Source organism: Lithobates pipiens, unplaced genomic scaffold (assembly GCF_037356315.1).
Source record: "Lithobates pipiens isolate NorthernLeopardFrog02 unplaced genomic scaffold, aLitPip1_a1.2 Scaffold_13, whole genome shotgun sequence".
In the NCBI taxonomy this organism is placed as follows: Eukaryota; Metazoa; Chordata; class Amphibia; order Anura; family Ranidae; genus Lithobates; species Lithobates pipiens.
Genome location: NW_027507718.1, coordinates 459,066,511 through 459,086,207, shown reverse-complemented (window position 1 = coordinate 459,086,207; position 19,697 = coordinate 459,066,511). Strand labels below are relative to the sequence as shown.

Genomic DNA, 19,697 nt, shown 5'->3' with positions numbered 1-19,697 from the left:
AGTGATGCTTCTTCTCGGTGACAGCTGTTATATAGCTGAGGGTGGGGCCACTCGGTGATGTAAACAGGTGACCCCGCCCCCCCTGATGCCACGTGACGTCAGAGGAAGTCGTGGTCGCCCCGTTTACGTCACCGAGTGGCCCCGCCCTCAGCTATATAACAGCTGTCACCTAGAAGAAGCACCACTCGGCGGGAGCATCCCATGGAGGCAGATCTGTTGCAGCTTTTTTTTTTGGCTTTTTTTGGCCCATGTTAGAAGATGAATAGACGTTGTGGGATATTTTTATATTTTATCTTTTAATAAAGGACGTGTCCCTAAGTGTCTCCTGTCTTTTTTACTATTTTTTACACTTTTTTTGTGAAATGGTACAATGTACCCGTTACCAATTCACATGGTGGGGGCCAAGATCAGGGGGTTCCCTTGTTAAAGAAGGCTTCCAGATTCTGATAAGCCCCCCGCCCGCATACCCCCACAACCACCGGGCAAGGGTTGTGGGGATGAGGCCATGTTGATGGGGACAAGGTACTTTGGGGGGCTGCTCCAAAGCACCCTCCACATGTTGAGGGCATGTGGCCTGGTAGGGTTTAGGAGGGCAGGGGGGCGCTCTCTCATCACCTCTTTTGCTGTGGCCTGCCAGGCTGCGTGCTCAGATAAGGGTCTGAATTTTCGGGGGCCCCTTTGCCATTTTTTTTTTATTTTGGCGCAGGGTTCCCCTTAAAATCCATACCAGACCCTTCTTTTGGGGGGGACCCCCAGGTAATTTTTAAAAAAAATTTGGCTCAGGGTTCCCCTTTATTTCCATACCCGACCTGAAGGGCCTGGTATGGAATTTGTGGGGACCCCCACGCAATTGTTTTTTGAATTTTTGGTTCGTTTTTTTTTTTTCAATGAGTTTTATCTATATTGCAGAGACCCATCAATTCATTACAGCTGCGATAAATTTTTCCTTTATAAATGTCATTTTGCTGTGATACTGTTCTAAACACGGGAAAAATGCACCACTTTACAGGCATACGATAGACACCTCCCAGGCACGATATTTAAAGGAAAATGTAATTTTTATTGTTTCACTTTAAGCATTATTAAAATCACTACTCCCGAGAAAACGTTAGTTTTTAAAACTTTTTTTTGTATTGATACATGTCCCCTGGGGCAGGCCCCGGGTCCCCAAACCCTTTTTATGACAATAACTTGCATATAAGCCTTTAAAATGAGCACTTTTGGTTTTTCATGTTAGTGTCCCATAGACTTTAACGCATAATGTTTGTTGTTCGGCCCAAACTTATGCTCGGGCCGAACCGTTCGCCCATTCCTACTATCTGGGGCTATGTATCTTTAACTTTATTTTGTGGTTGACTTGGGGTCAGCAGTTATAGTGGGGGTGTTATCGTGAGGTTTTAATTTATTTAGCTTTGTAGTGATTGGGCCATTTTTTGAGCGTGAGGCCCTAAAATTATATATTGTACATACTGTTTATGTGTGTGTGTGTGTGTGTGTATGTATATATATATATATATATATATATATATATATATATATATATATATACATACACAGTGCTTTGAAAAAGTATTCATACCCCTTGAAGTTTTCCACATTTTGTCATGTTACAACCAAAAACTTAAATGTATTTAATTGGCATTTTATGTGCTAGACCAACACAAGTGGCACATAATTGTGAAGTGGAAAGAAAATGATAAATGGTTTTCAATTTTTTTTTTTTATGAATAAATATGTGAAAGAGTGACGTGCATTTGTATTCCACCCCATCTACTCCGAAACCCCTAACTAAAATCTAGTGGAACCAATTGCTTTCAGAAATCACCTAATTAGTAAATAGAGTCTACCTGTGTGTAATTTAATCTCAGTATAAATACAGCTGTTTTGTGAAGCCCCCCGAGGTTTGTTAGAGAATCTTAGAGAACAAACTGCATCATGAAGGCCAAGGAAAACACCAGACAGGTCAGGGATAAACTTGTGGAGAAGTTTAAAGCAGTATTAGGTTTAAAAAAAGTATCCCAAGCCTTGACCATCTCACGGAGCACTGTTCAATCCATTATTTGAAAATGGAAAGAGTATGAAACAACTGCAAACCCACCAAAACATGGCTGTCCACCTAAACTGACAGGCTGGGCAAGGAGAGCATTATTCAGAGAAGCAGCCAAGAGGCCCATGGTAACTCTGGAGGAGCTGCAGAGATCCACAGCTCAGGTGTGAGAATCTGTCCACAGGACAACTACTAGTCGTGCTCTCCACAAATCTGGCCTTTATGGAAGAGGGGCAAGAAGAAATCCATTGTTGAAAGAAAGCCATAAGAAGTCCGATTTGCAGCTTGTGAGAAGCCATGTGGGGGACACAGCAAATGAGATGTGGAAGGTGCTCTGGTCAGATGAGACCAAAATTGAACTTTTTAGTCTAAAAGCAAACCGCTATGTGTGTCGGAAAACGAACACTGCACACCATCCCCACCTAGAAACATGGAGGTGGCAGCATCATGTGGTGGGGATGCTTTTCTTCAGCAGGGACAGGGAAGCTGTTAAGAGTTGATGAGAAGATGGATGGAGCCAAATACAGGGCAATCTTAGAAGAAAACCTGTTATACAGCGTACACATGATCCGAATTTCGGCCCGCAAAAGACTGATGAGAGATTTTCGACGGAAAATGTGACCGTGTGTATGCTCCATCAGTCTTTTGCTGGCGGAATTCCAGCCAGCAAAAGATTGAGAGCATGCTCTCAATTTTCTGTCGGTAAAAGTTCCTATTCGAAAATGGGATCGTCTGTTGCAATTCCGACTTGCAAAATTCCTACGCATGCTCGGAAACAATTCGACGCATGCTCAGAAGCATTGAACTTTATTTTCTCGGCTTGTCTTAGTGTTGTACGTCACCATGTTCTTGACGGTCATAATTTCAGCAAACTTTTGCGTGACCGTGTGTATGCAAGGCAAACTTAAGAGGAATCTCATCGGAAAAGCCGTAATATCTTTTTCCAACGAGAAATCCAATCGTGTGTACGTGGCATTAGAGTCTGAAAAAGACTCTAACATGAGAAAATGTGGAAAGTTCAAGGGGTAAGAATACTATTTCAAGGCACTGTATATATGTGTGTGTACGCAGTGATTATAAATACAAATCACCCCCTTTAAAAAATCACATTTGTTGCTTTTTAGCCTGAAATGAAGACAGACACAGTTTTTGTTCTATCCAGCTGTATCTACTCTTGCAACTTATAACACCAACATGTCAGAAAAAAATTCAAAAACATAATCACTGAGTTAGAAAAAGGATCTCCCCCTCCTAAAAATGATTTGTAAACTCAATTGGGTGTAGCTAATCACCTTCTCAATGGCACACAAAAGCATTTGACTTTCAACTGTGATCAGCTGTGGTCATTTTGATTAGCTTAGCTCAGACAATCAACTATGGCAAGATGCTGTCAAAAGATCTCTGGGATAAAGTTGTGGATAGGCACAAGTCAGGAGATGGATACAAAAACATTTAAAAGGCGTTATCAATACCTAGAAGCAAAGTAAAGTGAAGTGGAAGGTATTTGGTACAAAACAGACCCTCCCTGGATCAGGGTGTCCCTCCAAACTGGATGAAAGAACCAGGAGGAAACTGGTCTGAGAGGCAACAAGTGGACTACAGCAATTCTGAAGCCGTAGCAGGAATTTATGACAAAGAGTGGTCATTGTGTGACAATATCACAAATGCTCCACAAATGTGGCTTGTGTGGGAGGGTGCCAAGAAAAAAGCCACTCCTCGACAAAAGCCAGATGCAGTGACAACTGAGCTTTGGTAAAACACACTTTGAAGTCTCTGAGGCCACATGAAAAAATGCGTTATGGTCAGATGAGTCTAAAATTTCATTATTTGGCCTCAACACAAAACGATATGTCTGGCCAACATCCAATACACATCACCATACAAATAACACCATTCCTACAGTAAAACATGGAGGTGGTAATATCCTGTTATGGGGGTGTTTCTCTGCAGCAGGGACTGAAGCACTTGTCAGGATAGGAAAAATGGATGAGCTGTGGAGGGATGGGGAGTGGCTGTCTCAACCTCTCAGCAGCTCACTGAGAGGCTGAGACGGGTGTCAGTCAAGGCACCTGGCGGATCCAGACTGCGTGGTCATGATGACGCAGTGCCTAGACTGATGACGAGGAACCTGGACTGACTTCTGTGGCGTCCGTAGACGTCGGTAGAGAGAGGATTTCAGCCCAATCTCTGCTGAAAACGAGTCACAGGAGTGTAAAACAAACTGCACTTCTGTGATCTATAGGAGAAGCCCAACCATATGAGCTTTGGCTGGACTTCTTAAAACCCCATTGAAAATCTGTGGAATGACTTGAAGACTGCTGTCCACAAATGGTCACCATCAAATTTAAGGGAACTTGAGCAGTTCTGCGAAGAAGAGTGGGCAAATATTGCAAAGTCTAGATGTGCGAAGTTAGTAGAGACATATCCCAACAGACTAACGGCTGTAATTAAAGCAGAAGGTGATCCAACAAAATACTGACACCAGGGGGTGATCCATTTTCCGACTTTTGACATGTTGGTGTTCTATCTTTCACTTCACGATGTTATAAATTGTAAGAGTAAATACAGCTGGATAAAACAAAAACTGTGTCTGCCTATTTTTAAGGCTGCAAAGCAACAATATGTGATTATTTTAAAGGGAGTGATTATTTTCTATAACCACTGTATGTGTATATGTGTGTATATATATTTATAGTATATACTGTGTAAGTGTGTGTGTGTGTGTGTGTGTGTGTATATGTATATACAGTATCTAACAAAAGTGAGTACACTCCTCATATTTTTGTAAATATTTTATTCTACCTTTTCATGTGACAACACTGAAGAAATGACACTTGTCTACAATGTAAAGTAGTGAGTGTACAGCTTGTATAACAGTGTAAATTTGCTGTCCCTTCAAAATAACTCAACACACAGCCATTAATGTCTAAACCGCTGGCAACAAAAATAAGTACTGTATTATTTTTGAAAGCTGTGTCTATATACAGTTTTTGTATGTATGTACAGGCAGCCTCGGTGCTTAGTGCCGCACAGTAGGTGCATTTATTTTTTCTTTTTCTCAGTCAAATCTATCAGTCTTGCCTGATTGGCTGAAAACAGCACAATCTCAGCGTTACTTCAGCTATGTGCTGATTGTACATGTAAGACATAGAGAGCACCAACAATTTATATAAAATACCATAATGAAATACTAAGCAATGTAGCATTGACCCCCGAAGGAGCTGCTGGTTTGATTTGGACTTACCGTTACCTCACCTGCTTGCTTCTCCGTCTTGGGGTTCCCGTGGTAAATGGCCCAAAGAATGTTGAAACTGACACTGAATCCTCTTTTGGGTTATTTAGAAAAACAAAGTCTCTTAAAGTGGTTGTAATCCCTTACAAACCACTTTGACCTACAGGTAAGCCTAGATTAAGGCTTACCTGTAGGTCCAAGAAATATCTCCTAAACCTATACGGTTTAGGAGATATTTGCCCAAAGACAGGCACCGCTTTCTATGGCGCATGCGCCGTAGACAGCGGCGTGCAGGCACACTGAGCGTGGCATCGTCGATGACGAAGATGGCGCATGTCTCGGCTCCCGTGCGCATGCGCGGGAGTGACGTCATCGTGGCTTCGCCAAATGACAGCGGCAGAGCTGCGAGACCCCACCGAGAAGATGGATGCGCCGGACTACAGGGGACAGCGGTGACTTCGCTGGCTCCTGTGTCAGGTAAGTGACACATAATGGGCTACTATGCGATGCATAGTAGTCCATTATGCTTTGCCTTTGCAGGGAATGAAAGAGGAAGTAAACTCATCAGGGTTTACTTCCTCTTTAATGGAGGGTAGAGGGTTAGGGGTGAGTTCAGGTACTTAAATTGCAAGGTGAAAGTATTAAGAAAATCCAGAGAATAAAACTGTTCCACAACTGGATTCAACAACCCCCGGGTAGACCTCTCTCACTAGGTCTCGCAGCCGGTAGGATGCTCGGTAAAGTCTCTGCCACAGACTTGTGAGATACACTTGAGCGTTACTGAGGGATGTGGATACATTTTAAAGAACTGAACACTCGCCCTGGGCTGGTTCCGAAAGAGAAGTGTTATTCAATGCACCCAGCTAGACTGCGTTTTTACTCTTGCTGGTGGTGACAGCGACACCTGCGGTCAAGGAGAACCCAGTGCAACCCAGCTGGACTGGTACTGAAACCAGAAATTTGGAGAAATAACCCCGAAATCCAACTGTGGTTTCAGGCAACTTAACTTTACAAAAACAATAGCGCCTGCTCGTCAGGAGCCAGCGCTACAGCAACATGCATAGCAAAATTTACATTTACATTTAAGTAAAATTTATAGAAATCTCTGAAACTTTAGTTACCTTTATGAAGTTGGACAGGGATTGTTTAAAAAAGACCTTCAGTAATTTTTTCATTTTTCCATCTATTAAATCTTCTGCTTTTGTTGATTTAACTTTGGATAGTAAAAACATTTTTTTTTCTACTAGTAAATACCTTATACAGCCCACTTCCTGTTTCTTGTCTGGTAATAAGCCTAGGCTAATGACATCATGCACAGCTCTCCCTCTCACTTTGAGAGTTTACCAGGGAGGGGGGGGGGGGGGGACAGGGGTGAGTCCTAAGAGGGCCAATGAGAGATGCAGAGCTGGAGGTGTGCCTCTGTGTGCCTGTGTAAATCCAGGAAGTGAACAGGCAGCAGCTTCAGCTGCCCACAGTTAAAATGATTGCAGCCAGACTCAGTGGAGAGATATTTCTGCAGCATATTTGGCAAGTACAGAATCGCAGTATATATAAAATAATATGCAAAGTGGATGGAGGGAAGCTTCAGAATGGCAAAGATGTTTTTTTACAAATTATATGAGTAGACTGCAGTTCCTCTTTAAATGTGTAGTACTAATCATGACAGCTGCTTATTGCTGGTATTCCTTTCTTGATGCAAAGTGAACTTCGAGAGACCAATTTATTATTAATGTGGTTACTTTAATTATGCAGTTCTCAGGTGTAGAAGATGCTAGACATGCCCAGATTTTTATATCTGTCATCAAACATTTATCTCTGGGTTTGTTCAAAGCCACCACACATTCAGAAATGCACTTTCCACCCTGGTGTGCTCTGCAGGGCATCTCGCATGGTGTCTGCGTTTGAAGTTTTTCCATGAATTTGTGTTCACAGATTTGTGTGCTTTATATAGCTTGCATATGTAATTATTATTATTTTATATTGCATTTTCCTGTGTTCCTATTAGGAAGGGGCACCAAAGGTGCAGTTCCACTTTTATGTTGGGCCCGCTCTCCCAGGCTTATACTCACTTGCCATACATCCAGCTGACCAGATTGCAGAGTCTCTTGTCAACATCTTCACAGCTGGGTCCACACATGTGCTCTGTCTGCACTCTTATGAATGTCTTATGTAGCCATTAATTCCAATGTTTCCTTCAAGTATGAGCCCGGGACCTTCATAGGAATGAATGGAGAGTGCAAAGCGCATGCATGGCCACTGCTAGAAAGATTTTAGCAAGTGGTCCTGCCATCTGCTCAGTATTATCTCAGTGGGTCTGCCACTGCTGAGTATATGTGTGGCAGAGGAGGGCTTGGGTCAGGGGGAGACCACCATGTAAGTGTATTTCACCAGGGGTGCCGCTGCAATTTAAAAGGTACCTACTATGGTATTGGGTTGGGTCAGTTTTTTTTTGTAAATGTATTTTTTTACTGATGTTTTCGATCTGTTTTTATTTTTATTTAAACAATCTTTGTTTTATAAATAAACATTGAAAGTTAAACTCGCATTCACCAACCAAACCCACACCCACCAACATATTCATCACCAACCAACCAACCAAACCCCCCCCCCCCCCCCCCCACCACCACATTCATCACCCCCCGCTCCGCCACCACATTCATCACCCACCACTATATTCATCACCCCTCCCCCGATCCACCACCACATTCTTTTTTTTTTAACTAAAAATATGTAGAAGAATACATATCGGCATAAACTTTTCTTTTTTAAATTGGATATTTATTATAACAAAAAGTAAAAATTATTGCTTTTTTTTTCAAATTTTTCACTCTTCTTTTGTTTAATAGCGCAAAACACAAAAAACGCAGAGGTGGTCAAATACCACCAAAAGAAAGCGCTATTTGTGTGGACAAAATGATAACAATTTCATCTGGTACAGTGTTGTATGACTGCGCAATTGTCATTCAAAGTGCAACAGCGCTGAAAGCTCAAAAATGGCCTGGGCTGGAAGGGGGTGAAAATGCCCTGTGTTGAGATGGTTAAAGGGGTTGTAAAGCTTTGTGTTTGCATTAACGTGAAAAAACACCTGTCAGTGACTGCCCCCCCCCCCCCCCCCCCAGCCCTCGGTTTTACTTACCTGAACCCTCGAACTCATCCCACGGGGACGCATTGTCTCTCTGCTAGGCTGTTGATTGGATAGATTGATAGCAGTGCAGCCGTTGGCTCCCGCTGCTGTCGATCAAATCCAATGACACGGCCACCGGGGTCGCTGGGGCCAAGTCCTTCATTCGGTGTCTATGGACTCGGGAGCGCACCCGCAAGGTAACCCCCCAGATGAACGCTTCTCCTAGGGGGGTTATCTAATGTGGGGAGGAGCCGAGAGAGCCGCCAAGGGACCCCAGAAGAGCAGGATCGGGGCCACTCTGTGCAAAACAAGCTGCACAGTGGAGGGGAGTATGATATGTTTGTTTTTTGATTTTTTTTAAAAACAGGATCCTTTAGTGTCACTTTAAGGTTTTTGGAGATAAGTTCAAAAATAGCTCCGCACAGACCAGTAAATTCACATGAAAATCTGCCCCCCATGCTGAACCACAGGCTCTTCATGCAGTGACGCACTGTTGGTTTCTATCATTCTACAATGTGTAAGCAAAAATGTTTTTATTTTCCTCACACCTGATTGGGTATTCTTTACAAAGTTCAACTTCACCACATCCACTAAGCTCTGGGGAAAATGCACTTGCAAAGTACACAGTCTATTTGCCTTTAGTAAACCAACCCCTATGTGTTGCACTTTTATATTGAAGCAGTGTGAAAGTCCTGCCTGTTTTGTCTGGATCACGGGAGAATTATAGAAGTGAAATAAAGTAGAAGACGCATTGCTTTTTTGTGACTTGAGCATGGCATTTGTTGTCTCCTAGACAGTGTTAGCATTTCATGGGAAGTGTCAGTGTTATATCTTCTTTGTTTTTTCCCCTGCAGATTTTACCCAACCATGGTCTACACGGTGCCGGATTCGTCATCGCCTTCGTTTTGTCTTTTCTGGTGACATGCGCTATTTTTCTATTGTTATACCGCATGAAAAAATTAAAGCCAAGGCGTGCAGTGAGTACATTATTTACATTTTGGGATCTATTCGTACTGCTTAAAAAAAACGAAATTGGCTTTATTTACATATCCTCCAATAGACCAGGGGCCTCTATTCAGGCCAGTGTTAATGCGCATTGTGTTTAAAGCCCCGTATTGCAACTCAAAACATGTAATAAACCCGCATCTGCATTTCTTATGGGCAGTACAGCTCACCATAACACACAAATCATTCACATACAGTTTGTGCACTGTGGTGTTCTCAAACGCAGGTGCATTTATTTGTATTGGTTGGCTGGCTCTTAGATGTTAATTTGGTTTTCTAAACGTGTTCTCATTAGAGTTGAGGACAGGTTTGGGAAAACTGACGAAGTTGCAGTACACCACAATATATTGCCATGCTTTGTGCTAAAAGGGTCAGGTGCAGTACTGGGGTGTGTTGGCAGGCAAACCATCCACCAGCCACCACCCACCCCTGTCGGGTCGGACAGCCTGCTGTGTTATGGGGGTCACGGGCAGCATCCTGCCCCCCCCCGGTCAATCAGTCAGTAGGTCAGGGCCCCACACTTCTCACGGGCAGCGGGCGACGTCGGCCGTTCTCTGGGCTGTTCTCTGGCTGCTTCCTCGCTTCCCCTGTGCCTCCTCCTCTTGGCGGCCTATCCAATCGGATCTCCTTTCAGGCAATTGGGTGACAGGTCTCATGACCCGCTTTATGATTGGCCAGCAGGAGAATCAGTGTTACAATGGCGAATATTCATTCGCTATTGTCACACAGCTGGGTGGGCTTCGGGCGCAGTGCTCTTCGCCCCGAGCCCACCCTTTTTTGAGGCCTATTAAAGACTCTGTCTCTAATCGCATGCTTCAAACCCCCCCCCCATTGGAATCCATGCATCCGGCGCCCTGCATGCAGATCAGAGGGCCAGATGCATGGATGGGCCACCACTGCTGATTACCTTAGTAAATAGGAAGATATATTATAGTAAGTTGCATCCTGGCCTAGGACAAATTGATGTCATACATCCCAGGATTCTTTGAGGGCATTTTCTTTTCTTCTATCTGCAGGAAGCTTTCTTAGCTAAGCACCCCCCTTCTGCCTGCATGCCTGAGCTAAGGGCAGATGGATTCTAGAAAGTAAAGCTACACGAATCGTCTGCTCTTCCTCAAGACGGCCAAAGCTAGAAATGCTGGGGGGGGGTAGGGGGTTCAAATTAATTTCTCAACAAAATAAAACATGGATGGATGGGTAAGTTTGTTTTTGAATATTAAAAATGAATTGTATAACGTTTTCAATTTTTGGTGCTCAGATACAGTTAAGTTTTTATTTAAGTACGGTAATGTTCTTTTTTCAGAAAATTTATGCATGAGATCTCATATTAAAGCATATGGGGAAGTAGTTATAAAAATTTAAGAAAAGAAAATTTAACAAATTTGAGTTCATTCTTTTAGACTGGAATCATACATACAATGGGGAAAATAATTGTTGTAGAGTTTGTAAGTCTGCCCACTTACAAAGAAATAAAGGGTCTATAATTGTTATGTATTTTAAATAATAGAGACAGAATATCAATAAAAAAATCCAGAAAAAAAACACATGATGCAAATTATATAAATTGAGTTGCATTTTCGTGACTAAAATTAATATTTGCTCCCCAAGCAAAACATGACTCAGTACTTGGTGGGGAAACCCTTGTTGGCAAGACCAGATGTAAGACGTTTCTTTTAGTTGGTTACCAGGTTTGCACACATCTCGGGAGGGAGTTTAGTCCACTCTGTTTTTTAAAGATCTTCTCTATATCCTTAAGGTTTCTTGGCTGTTGCTTGGCAATTCAAAGTTTCTGCTCCCCCCATAAATTTTCTATAGGATTAAGGTCACTCCATGACCTTAATATGCTTCTTCTTTGAGCCACTTCTTTGTTGCCCTGGCCGTATGTTTTGGGTCATTGTCATGCTGGAATACCCATCCAGTGTTCTGAGGGAAGAAGGTTCTCATCCAAGATTTTACAATACATGGCCCGTCCATTAGCCCCTCGATGTGGCAAAGTCGGCCTGTACCTTTAGCTGAGAAACAGCCCCATAGGATAATATATCCACCTCCGTGCTTGATTGTAGGGATAGTGCTCTTAGGGTCATAGTCAGCATTTTTCTTCCTCCAAACACGACGAGTCAAGTTAATGCCAAAGAGCTCAATTTTGGTCTCATCTGACCAAAGCACTTTGTCCCAATCCATCTTTGAATCATTTAGATGTTCATTGGCAAACTACCGACAAGCCTGTACATGTGCTTTCTTGAGGAGGGGGACCTTGCGGGCACTGCAGGATTTCAATCCATGGCGACGTTTTGTGTTACCAATGGTTTGTTTGGTGACTGTGGTCCCAACTGCCTTGAGATCGTTCACAAGCTCCTCCCATGTAGTTCTAGGCTGATCCCTCACTTTTCTCATTATCATCCTTACCCCATGAGGCGAAATCTTGCATGGAGCTCCAAACTGCGGGCGATTGATGGTTATTTGTATTTCTTTCATTTGCGAATTATTGCTCCAACAGTTGTCTTCTTCTCACCAAGCTTTTTGCTGATGGTCTCGTAGCCCATTCCAGCCTCGTGCAGGTCTAAAATCTTGTCCCTGAAGTCCTTTGAAAGCTCTTTGTTCTTGCCCATGATGGTGAGTTTGAATGGAAGAAAGAGATTCTGTGGACAGGTGTCTTCTTTACACATAACGAGTTGTTGTTAGGAGCACCTTCTTAAATTGACAGAACTAATCTGTGCACCACATGAGCACATACTGTAGCCAGTCTGTGGGAGACAGAACTATTGTTGGTTGGTAGGGGATCAAATACCTTTTTGAGGCTGGGTTCACAATAGCTGCGACCATGGCTCACAACAGGGGTCTGGAGCATCCCTGTTCTGTTTCAGGTGCGAACCAGGTCCGAATTTTTGCCACACACAGAGCCAAAGATGCACAAGACCCTTTTCCAGTACGGACTGTGGCTGCCCCGGAACTGATTCTCCTTGGAGACTACAACTCCCAGACAATTACAGTTAGACAAACTAGTGGACACTGCCATATTGTGGACAAATGGAGTTTGCATCTCCGTAACAATGCCCAGTGTTACAATCAACACAGTCTCCTGTCATGCAAATTGGATACAGGGAAAGCGCATAAGTGTGAACCCAGACTTACTCACTGAACTGCTACTCCAATTTACAACATTTGTGTCATGTGTTTTTCAGAATTTTTGGTTAATATTCTATCTCTATCATTTAAGATACATCCATGATAACAATTATAGACCCTTAATTTCTTTGTAAGTGGGCAAACTTACAAGATCTGCAGGGGATCAAATAATTATTTTTCCCCAATGTTTTCTATTGAATTCAATGCAAATGCATAAAAACGCATATCATTGCTCGTTAATGTGTGTTATCATGTTTTCAATGTGCTCTGTACTGAATATTAACATGCATCATAACGCATATTTTCACATGTTGTCAAGTGTCGCAATGTGTTTAACTGCAATATGATCAGGGCTCGAGTCCTGCGGGAACGCATGGGAACGGCGTTCCCGTACTATTTCCACAACGGGAACGCCGTTCCCATTAGCAGCCCGAGTAGCCCGCCGCTCGTGCGTAGCCCGCCGCTCCTCTGCCTCCCGAGTCAGTGACTGGTTGCTAGGCTAGGGCCGCTCCGCGTCTAGCAACCGGTCACATGACATCGGCCGTACACGTGGGCACGCACTGGAGTCAGTGGGCAGTACGCATACGGCCTCCAGCGCAGCCAGCGGCAGACACACGCCGCTGGCATACGGACTGTCTCCTCCCTCCCCTCTACCCAGTGCTCTCCCGAGAAGTAAACCAGGTTAGTCACTAGCACTCTGCATTACCCTGCCAATACTCTGCATTACTCAATACTCTGCAATACCCCGCCAATACTCTGTATTACTCCACCAATACTCTGCATTACCCCGCAAATACTCTGCATTACCCCGCCAATACTCTGCATTACCCCGCCAATACTCTGCATTACCCCGCCAATACTCTGCATTACCCCGCCAATACTCTGCATTACCCCTCCGCCAATACTCTGAATTACTCCGCCAATACTCTGCATTACTCCGCCAATACTCTGCATTACTCCGCCAATACTCTGCATTACTCCACCAATACTCCACCAATACTCTGCATTACCCCGCCAATACTCTGCATTACTCCGCCAATACTCTGCATTACTCCGCCAATACTCTGCATTACTCCGCCAATACTCTGCATTACTCCGCCAATACTCTGCATTACTCCACCAATACTCTGCATTACTCCACCAATACTCTGCATTACTCCACCAATACTCTGCATTACTCCACCAATACTCCGCCAATACTCTGCATTACTCCGCCAATACTCTGCATTACTCCACCAATACTCCGCCAATACTCTGCATTACTCCACCAATACTCTGCCAATACTCTGCATTACTCCACCAATACTCCGCCAATACTCTGCATTACTCCACCAATACTCCGCCAATACTCTGCATTGCTCCACCAATACTCTGCATTACCCAATACTCTGCAATACCCCGCCAATACTCTGCATTACTCCACCAATACTCTGCATTACTCTACCAATACTCTGCATTACTCCACCAATACTCTGCATTACTCTACCAATACTCTGCATTACTCTACCAATACTCTGCATTACTCTACCAATACTCTGCATTACTCCGCCAATACTCTGCATTACTCCGCCAATACTCTGCATTACTCCACCAATACTCTGCATTACTCTACCAATACTCTGCATTACTCCACCAATACTCTGCATTACTCTACCAATACTCTGCATTACTCTACCAATACTCTGCATTACTCCACCAATACTCCGCCAATACTCTGCATTACTCCGCCAATACTCTGCATTACTCCGCCAATACTCTGCATTACTCCACCAATACTCTGCATTACTCCACCAATACTCTGCATTACTCCACCAATACTCTGCATTACTCCACCAATACTCTGCATTACTCCACCAATACTCTGCATTACTCCACCAATACTCCGCCAATACTCTGCATTACTCCACCAATACTCTGCATTACTCCACAATACTCCACCAATACTCTGCATTACTCCACCAATACTCTGCATTACTCCACCAATACTCTGCATTACTCCACCAATACTCTGCATTACTCCACCAATACTCCGCCAATACTCTGTAATACCCAACCAATACTCTGCATTACTCCACCAATACTCTGCATTACTCCACCAATACTCTGCTATACCCTGCCAATACTCTGCAATACATACCCTGCCGATACTTACTCTGCAATACTTACCCTGCCAAGACTCTGCAATACTTACCCTGCAATGCCCTGCCAATAATCTGCAATACCCAGCAATAATCTGCCATACCCTGCCAATACTCTGCAATACCCTGCCAATACTTATCCTGCCAATATTCTGCAATACCCTGCCAATACTTACCCTGCCAATACATATTCTGCTAATACCTAGCCATACCCATCCATGCTCAGCCAAAATATTATTGGGGGAGATGACGTGGATATTACAGTAGGGGAGATGTATATTACAGTAGGGGAGATGTATATTGCAGTGGGGACTATATGGTGGTGACATTTTTCAGAGGTTTTTGCAAATTCAATTATTATTTGCTGATCCGAAAAAAGATCCGATCTGTGACTCAGATCCAAGGAATGATCTGATCCGTTAGTTTTTTGATCCGTTGCCGATAATCTTGCACGGCAAGGGCAACGTTATTCCAGTTTGTGTGATATTTTCTAATTTGCTGTATTTGAATTTGGAACAGGGTGTATTTGTGTTAGAAATTCCCTGCGAGGGAAAGATCATCACCCATTGTGTTGATTATTCTGTTTGACAATTTAACTTATTTTGTATTTGTAAACTGGCACTTTACAATAACTGTACTGTATTTTCTGTGAAATATATATGCATATGAGCGTACCTTTATTTATTTTATTTTTTTTTGGTGGGGGAGTGGATCTTGGGTGAGAGTTCCCACACTTTTTTTCCCCAGCACTTGACCCCTGAATATGATTGTAACACTGGGCATTGTTACAGAGATGCAGAACCCTTTGTCCACAAGATGGCAGTGTCCACTAGTTTGTCTAACTATAATTGGAATACAGGTGCCAAGGGCAGTCTGGGAGTTGTAGTCTCCAAGGAGGATCTTGTACACAGTTGAAATGGGTCACAACTGCTAGGCCCACAAACATCAGGAAGGGGAAGGGACAGTATATAAGAAAAATACCAAGAAGGAAGTCAGGTGGTTAGGGAGAGACGCGCCAACTGGGAAGCTGTGTGTTAGCTGTGTTGTGCTGAACCAGGCCAGGCTGGACTGCATCCACAGGGGCTGTATCAGAGCCAAGGGACAGACTGCTGAGCAGAGAGGTGAGCTGTGGAGGTAATCCAAGGTGGAGCACCCATCATCCAGAATCACTGTTTGAGCTGCTTTCATATTGACCATCATCGCTGCTTAAGGGTGCTCCCCTACCAAACAGACAACTCACTGTCACACGTGGACTGCTGCAGAGTGATCTAGTGATAAAGTCCCTGACCGACACAACAACCATAACCAAAAGTTAACCCTTGTCTTCAACATAAGCCCAAGGATGGGGCCATTATCCTCCATTGACACTTCTCCCATTAGAGGCTATATACACTTGCTGTCACTTTCATTTCAAATGCACTCCTGGAGGGATGTTTGCAATAGCTCCAGCAACCGGGAATGCGCCCCCACCCACCCACAACCCTCTATGATCTAGGAGGAGGAACAGAGCAACGCCATGACGTCACTTCCATTCTAGGAATGAAGTAAACACATTTTTTAAAGCAATAGATCATGTTTTTTTTTGATCTTTTGCTTTGAAAGGTAGAGGAGAGATTTAGGGTCTTATAGATGTTTACATTCCCTGTAAAAGGAATAAAAGTGATTTTTTTTAAAAAGGGAGGGTGTAAAAATTTAATAAACAAGTAAATAAGAAAAAAAAAAAACACTTTCAGACCGTCCACCACACATATACTGTGGCAGGGTGGCTCGGCTGTGCGAAACGATGTACCTTTACGCCGGGGAGTGCATGGGTGGCAACCCGCGATCGCTCCACAGAACAAGGTGGATCTCCGTTCTGACAGGGGACAACATGGAGATCTGCTGTTCCAAGTAATCAGGAACAGCGATCTGTGGTGTCCCAGTGAGCCAATTCTCCCACACAGTTAGAACACACCTAGGGAACACAGTTAACCCTTCCCTGCCCTAGCCCCCTAGTGCTAACCTTTTTCCTGCCAGTTTCATTTAAACATTGATCAGTGCATTTTTTTTTAGCACTGGTCCCCAAAAAGTGTCACTTAGGGTCAGATTTGTCTTGACGCGTCGTTTTAACTGACAATGGCGCAGTCGTGCGATGCTGTACGCAAACAAAATTGATGTCCTTTTTTTACCCACAAATGGAGCTTTTGGTGGTATTTGATCACCTCTGCAGTGTTTATTTTTTGCACTATATAAATAAAAATATTTAAAAAAATGTTTTTACTTTCTGCTTAAGGCTGGGTTCACACTGCTGCGGGGGGAGATCCGGATGTGATTCGCACAGCAAATCACATCCGATCTCCGTAGCACTGCGAGTTCAGCCATACAGATAGTATGGCTGAACTCGCAGCTGTCCCGCAGCAAACTCGCACAGGACCCTTTTTTGGGTCCGCAACGGAATCGGATCGCATGGGGGTTCACACCATGCGATCCGATTCCTGTGCGAGTCGGCAGATCGCACTGCGATATGCCGACGGATCTGGGGGTGTCATTAACATAACATTGACACCCCCAGCCGTCCGCATAGGGCAGTGTGAACTGCCGGCGGGAGGTGAGCGATGCGGGAAAACGCCGCGGATTCGCGGCGTTCCCGCATCGCAATAGTGTGAACCTAGCCTTAAGGCTGGGTTCACACTGCTGCGGGGGTAGATCCGGATGTGATTCGCACCGCAAATCACATCCGATCTCCGTAGCGATGCGAGTTCAGCCATACAGATAGTATGGCTGAATTCGCATCGCTCCCGCAGCAAACTCGCACGGGACCCTTTTTTTGGTCCGCAACAGAATCGGATCGCATGGGGGTTCACACCATGCGATCCGATTCCTGTGCGAGTCGGCAGATCGCACTGCGATATGCGGACGGATCTGGGGGTGTCATTAACATATCATTGACACTCCCAGCCGTCCGCATAGGGCAGTGTGAACTGCCGGCGGGAGGTGTGCGATGCGGGAAAACGCCGCGGATTCGCGGCGTTCCCGCATCGCAGCGGTGTGAACCCGGCCTAAGACATATTCCAAACACAAACAATTTGCTCATTAAGCATAGTCCAGGACACCTTTCCTCTGAACAATGACATGCTCACAGACGTTTTCTTCCACGAACGGGCAATTGAAAAGTTAGCCGCCAAGATCAGTCGCTGTTTAGAGCGAGGCAAGTGTTCAATAGGCTCATACAACAAACCAATACATGGATGCTGAGGGACCGGAACCACTGAAACTTTCCAATTTAGGGCAAAAACCATGTTCCAGAAACCCCACAACCTTGGACACTCCCACTAGATATGATACATACTTCTGAGTGTTTGGCATCCTTGGAAACACAGGGGTGACGTAGATGGATAAAGCCTCTCGACAACTGAAGAGGGACCTATGGAGATTTTTAAGTATGGTAGTTTGTTGCCATTCCTCGTGCATGCGCAATTTTAAAGCATTACATGTTTGGTATCTATTTACTTGGCGTAACCTCATCTTTTATATTTTGGCAAAAAAATCGGATTATATATATTGTGTTTTTATGCATTAAAATTTATTAGTGTATTCCCCCCCCCCCAAAAAAAATTGTGCAAATACTGTGTGACATAAAAAAAATTGCAACTTTCTGCATTTTATTCTCCAGCAGGATCTCGGCCAAAAAAAAATATAATAAATAATAAAAAAAATATATATATATATATATATATATATATATATATATATATATATATATATATATATATATATATATATATAATATATTTATTTAAATATAATGTTTGGGGGTTCTAACTAAATTTTCTAGCAAGTAATACAGATGTTTACTATTAATCAAAGAGTACTAGAAAAGGCCTGGTCTTAAGAGGACTGCCGTACCCATTATTGGTCCTCTAGAGTCACTGGGGGAGTAATCTTTTAATCGGGGAGCGATTGTTTATGCCCCTAGTAATGCAGTACACAATGAGTCTAGCCTTAAAGGAACCTGCCTAGGTTCTGCCTAGGGCTAGAGAAAGAACAGATACTACCAATACTACCAACGGCTCCTGCTGGGGTAGTGCCATATGATATACAGATGTGTGTCACGACAATCGTTGACACGGATTCTATTTTATGCATTTCAATGCATTTTCAAAAATGCAGAGGTGTAAAATCAGCCTGAGTCAATCAATTTTCATTATATTTTTACAAATATTCCCCTAGGTGATATATCTGTACATGACATATGGTTTCTAAACCTTTCAGCTACTCCATATAAAAGCAACACATTGACCATATGGCTGTTTATCAAACTGTACTGTACATTTAAAAAATATGTATGTGTATCTTCTTTGTACAGTATGTGTATATATAGTTGTGTGTGTGTGTGTACATAAATATATATATATATATATATATATATATATATATATATATATATATATATATATATATATCCAGTATATATACACACACACACACACACACACACACACAATTAGATATACATACAAAGAAGATACACATACATATTTTTAAATGTACAGTACAGTTTGATAACCAGCCATATGGTCAATGTGTTACTTTTATATGAAGTAGCTGAAAGGTTTAGAAACCATATTTTATGTATGTGTGTGTGTGTGTGTGTATATAGACACATATAAATACTTTTTCTTAACCCCTTGTGAACCAAGGTATATTTCTAAACATACTAGTAAACCAGCTTGGTTTTGTTGGAGTGAGTTGGTATTGTTTTTTTCAGCCGGAGATCAGCTTTCATATAAAAGCGATCCTGTCGGATGTAGGACCACCCCATCACTCTTGTGGTACAGTAATTGTGGCCACCACTGCCTATTATGGTTCCCTGGCTGTCCTGCCCTATATACATTAAACAACTGATCAACATTGCACCCATCACACACATTATGTGACCATACGATATTTGTATTATCAACTTTAAATTTACCAAAACTACATACCGTATATACTCGAGTATAAGCCGAGATTTTCAGCCTCTTTTTTGAGGCTGAAAGTGCCCCC

General features: G+C 43.2%; 1 protein-coding gene across 1 annotated transcript in view; it reads left to right on the top strand.

Moving 5' to 3' along the window:
* EVC2 (EvC ciliary complex subunit 2) overlaps positions 1 to 19,697 on the top strand; it is a 287,368-nt gene that overhangs the window by 88,299 nt on the left and 179,372 nt on the right. The window contains exon 8 of the mRNA XM_077477799.1: positions 9,258 to 9,380. Coding sequence (XP_077333925.1) covers positions 9,258 to 9,380 — 123 coding nt within the window. The remainder of the gene's footprint in view (positions 1 to 9,257; positions 9,381 to 19,697) is intronic.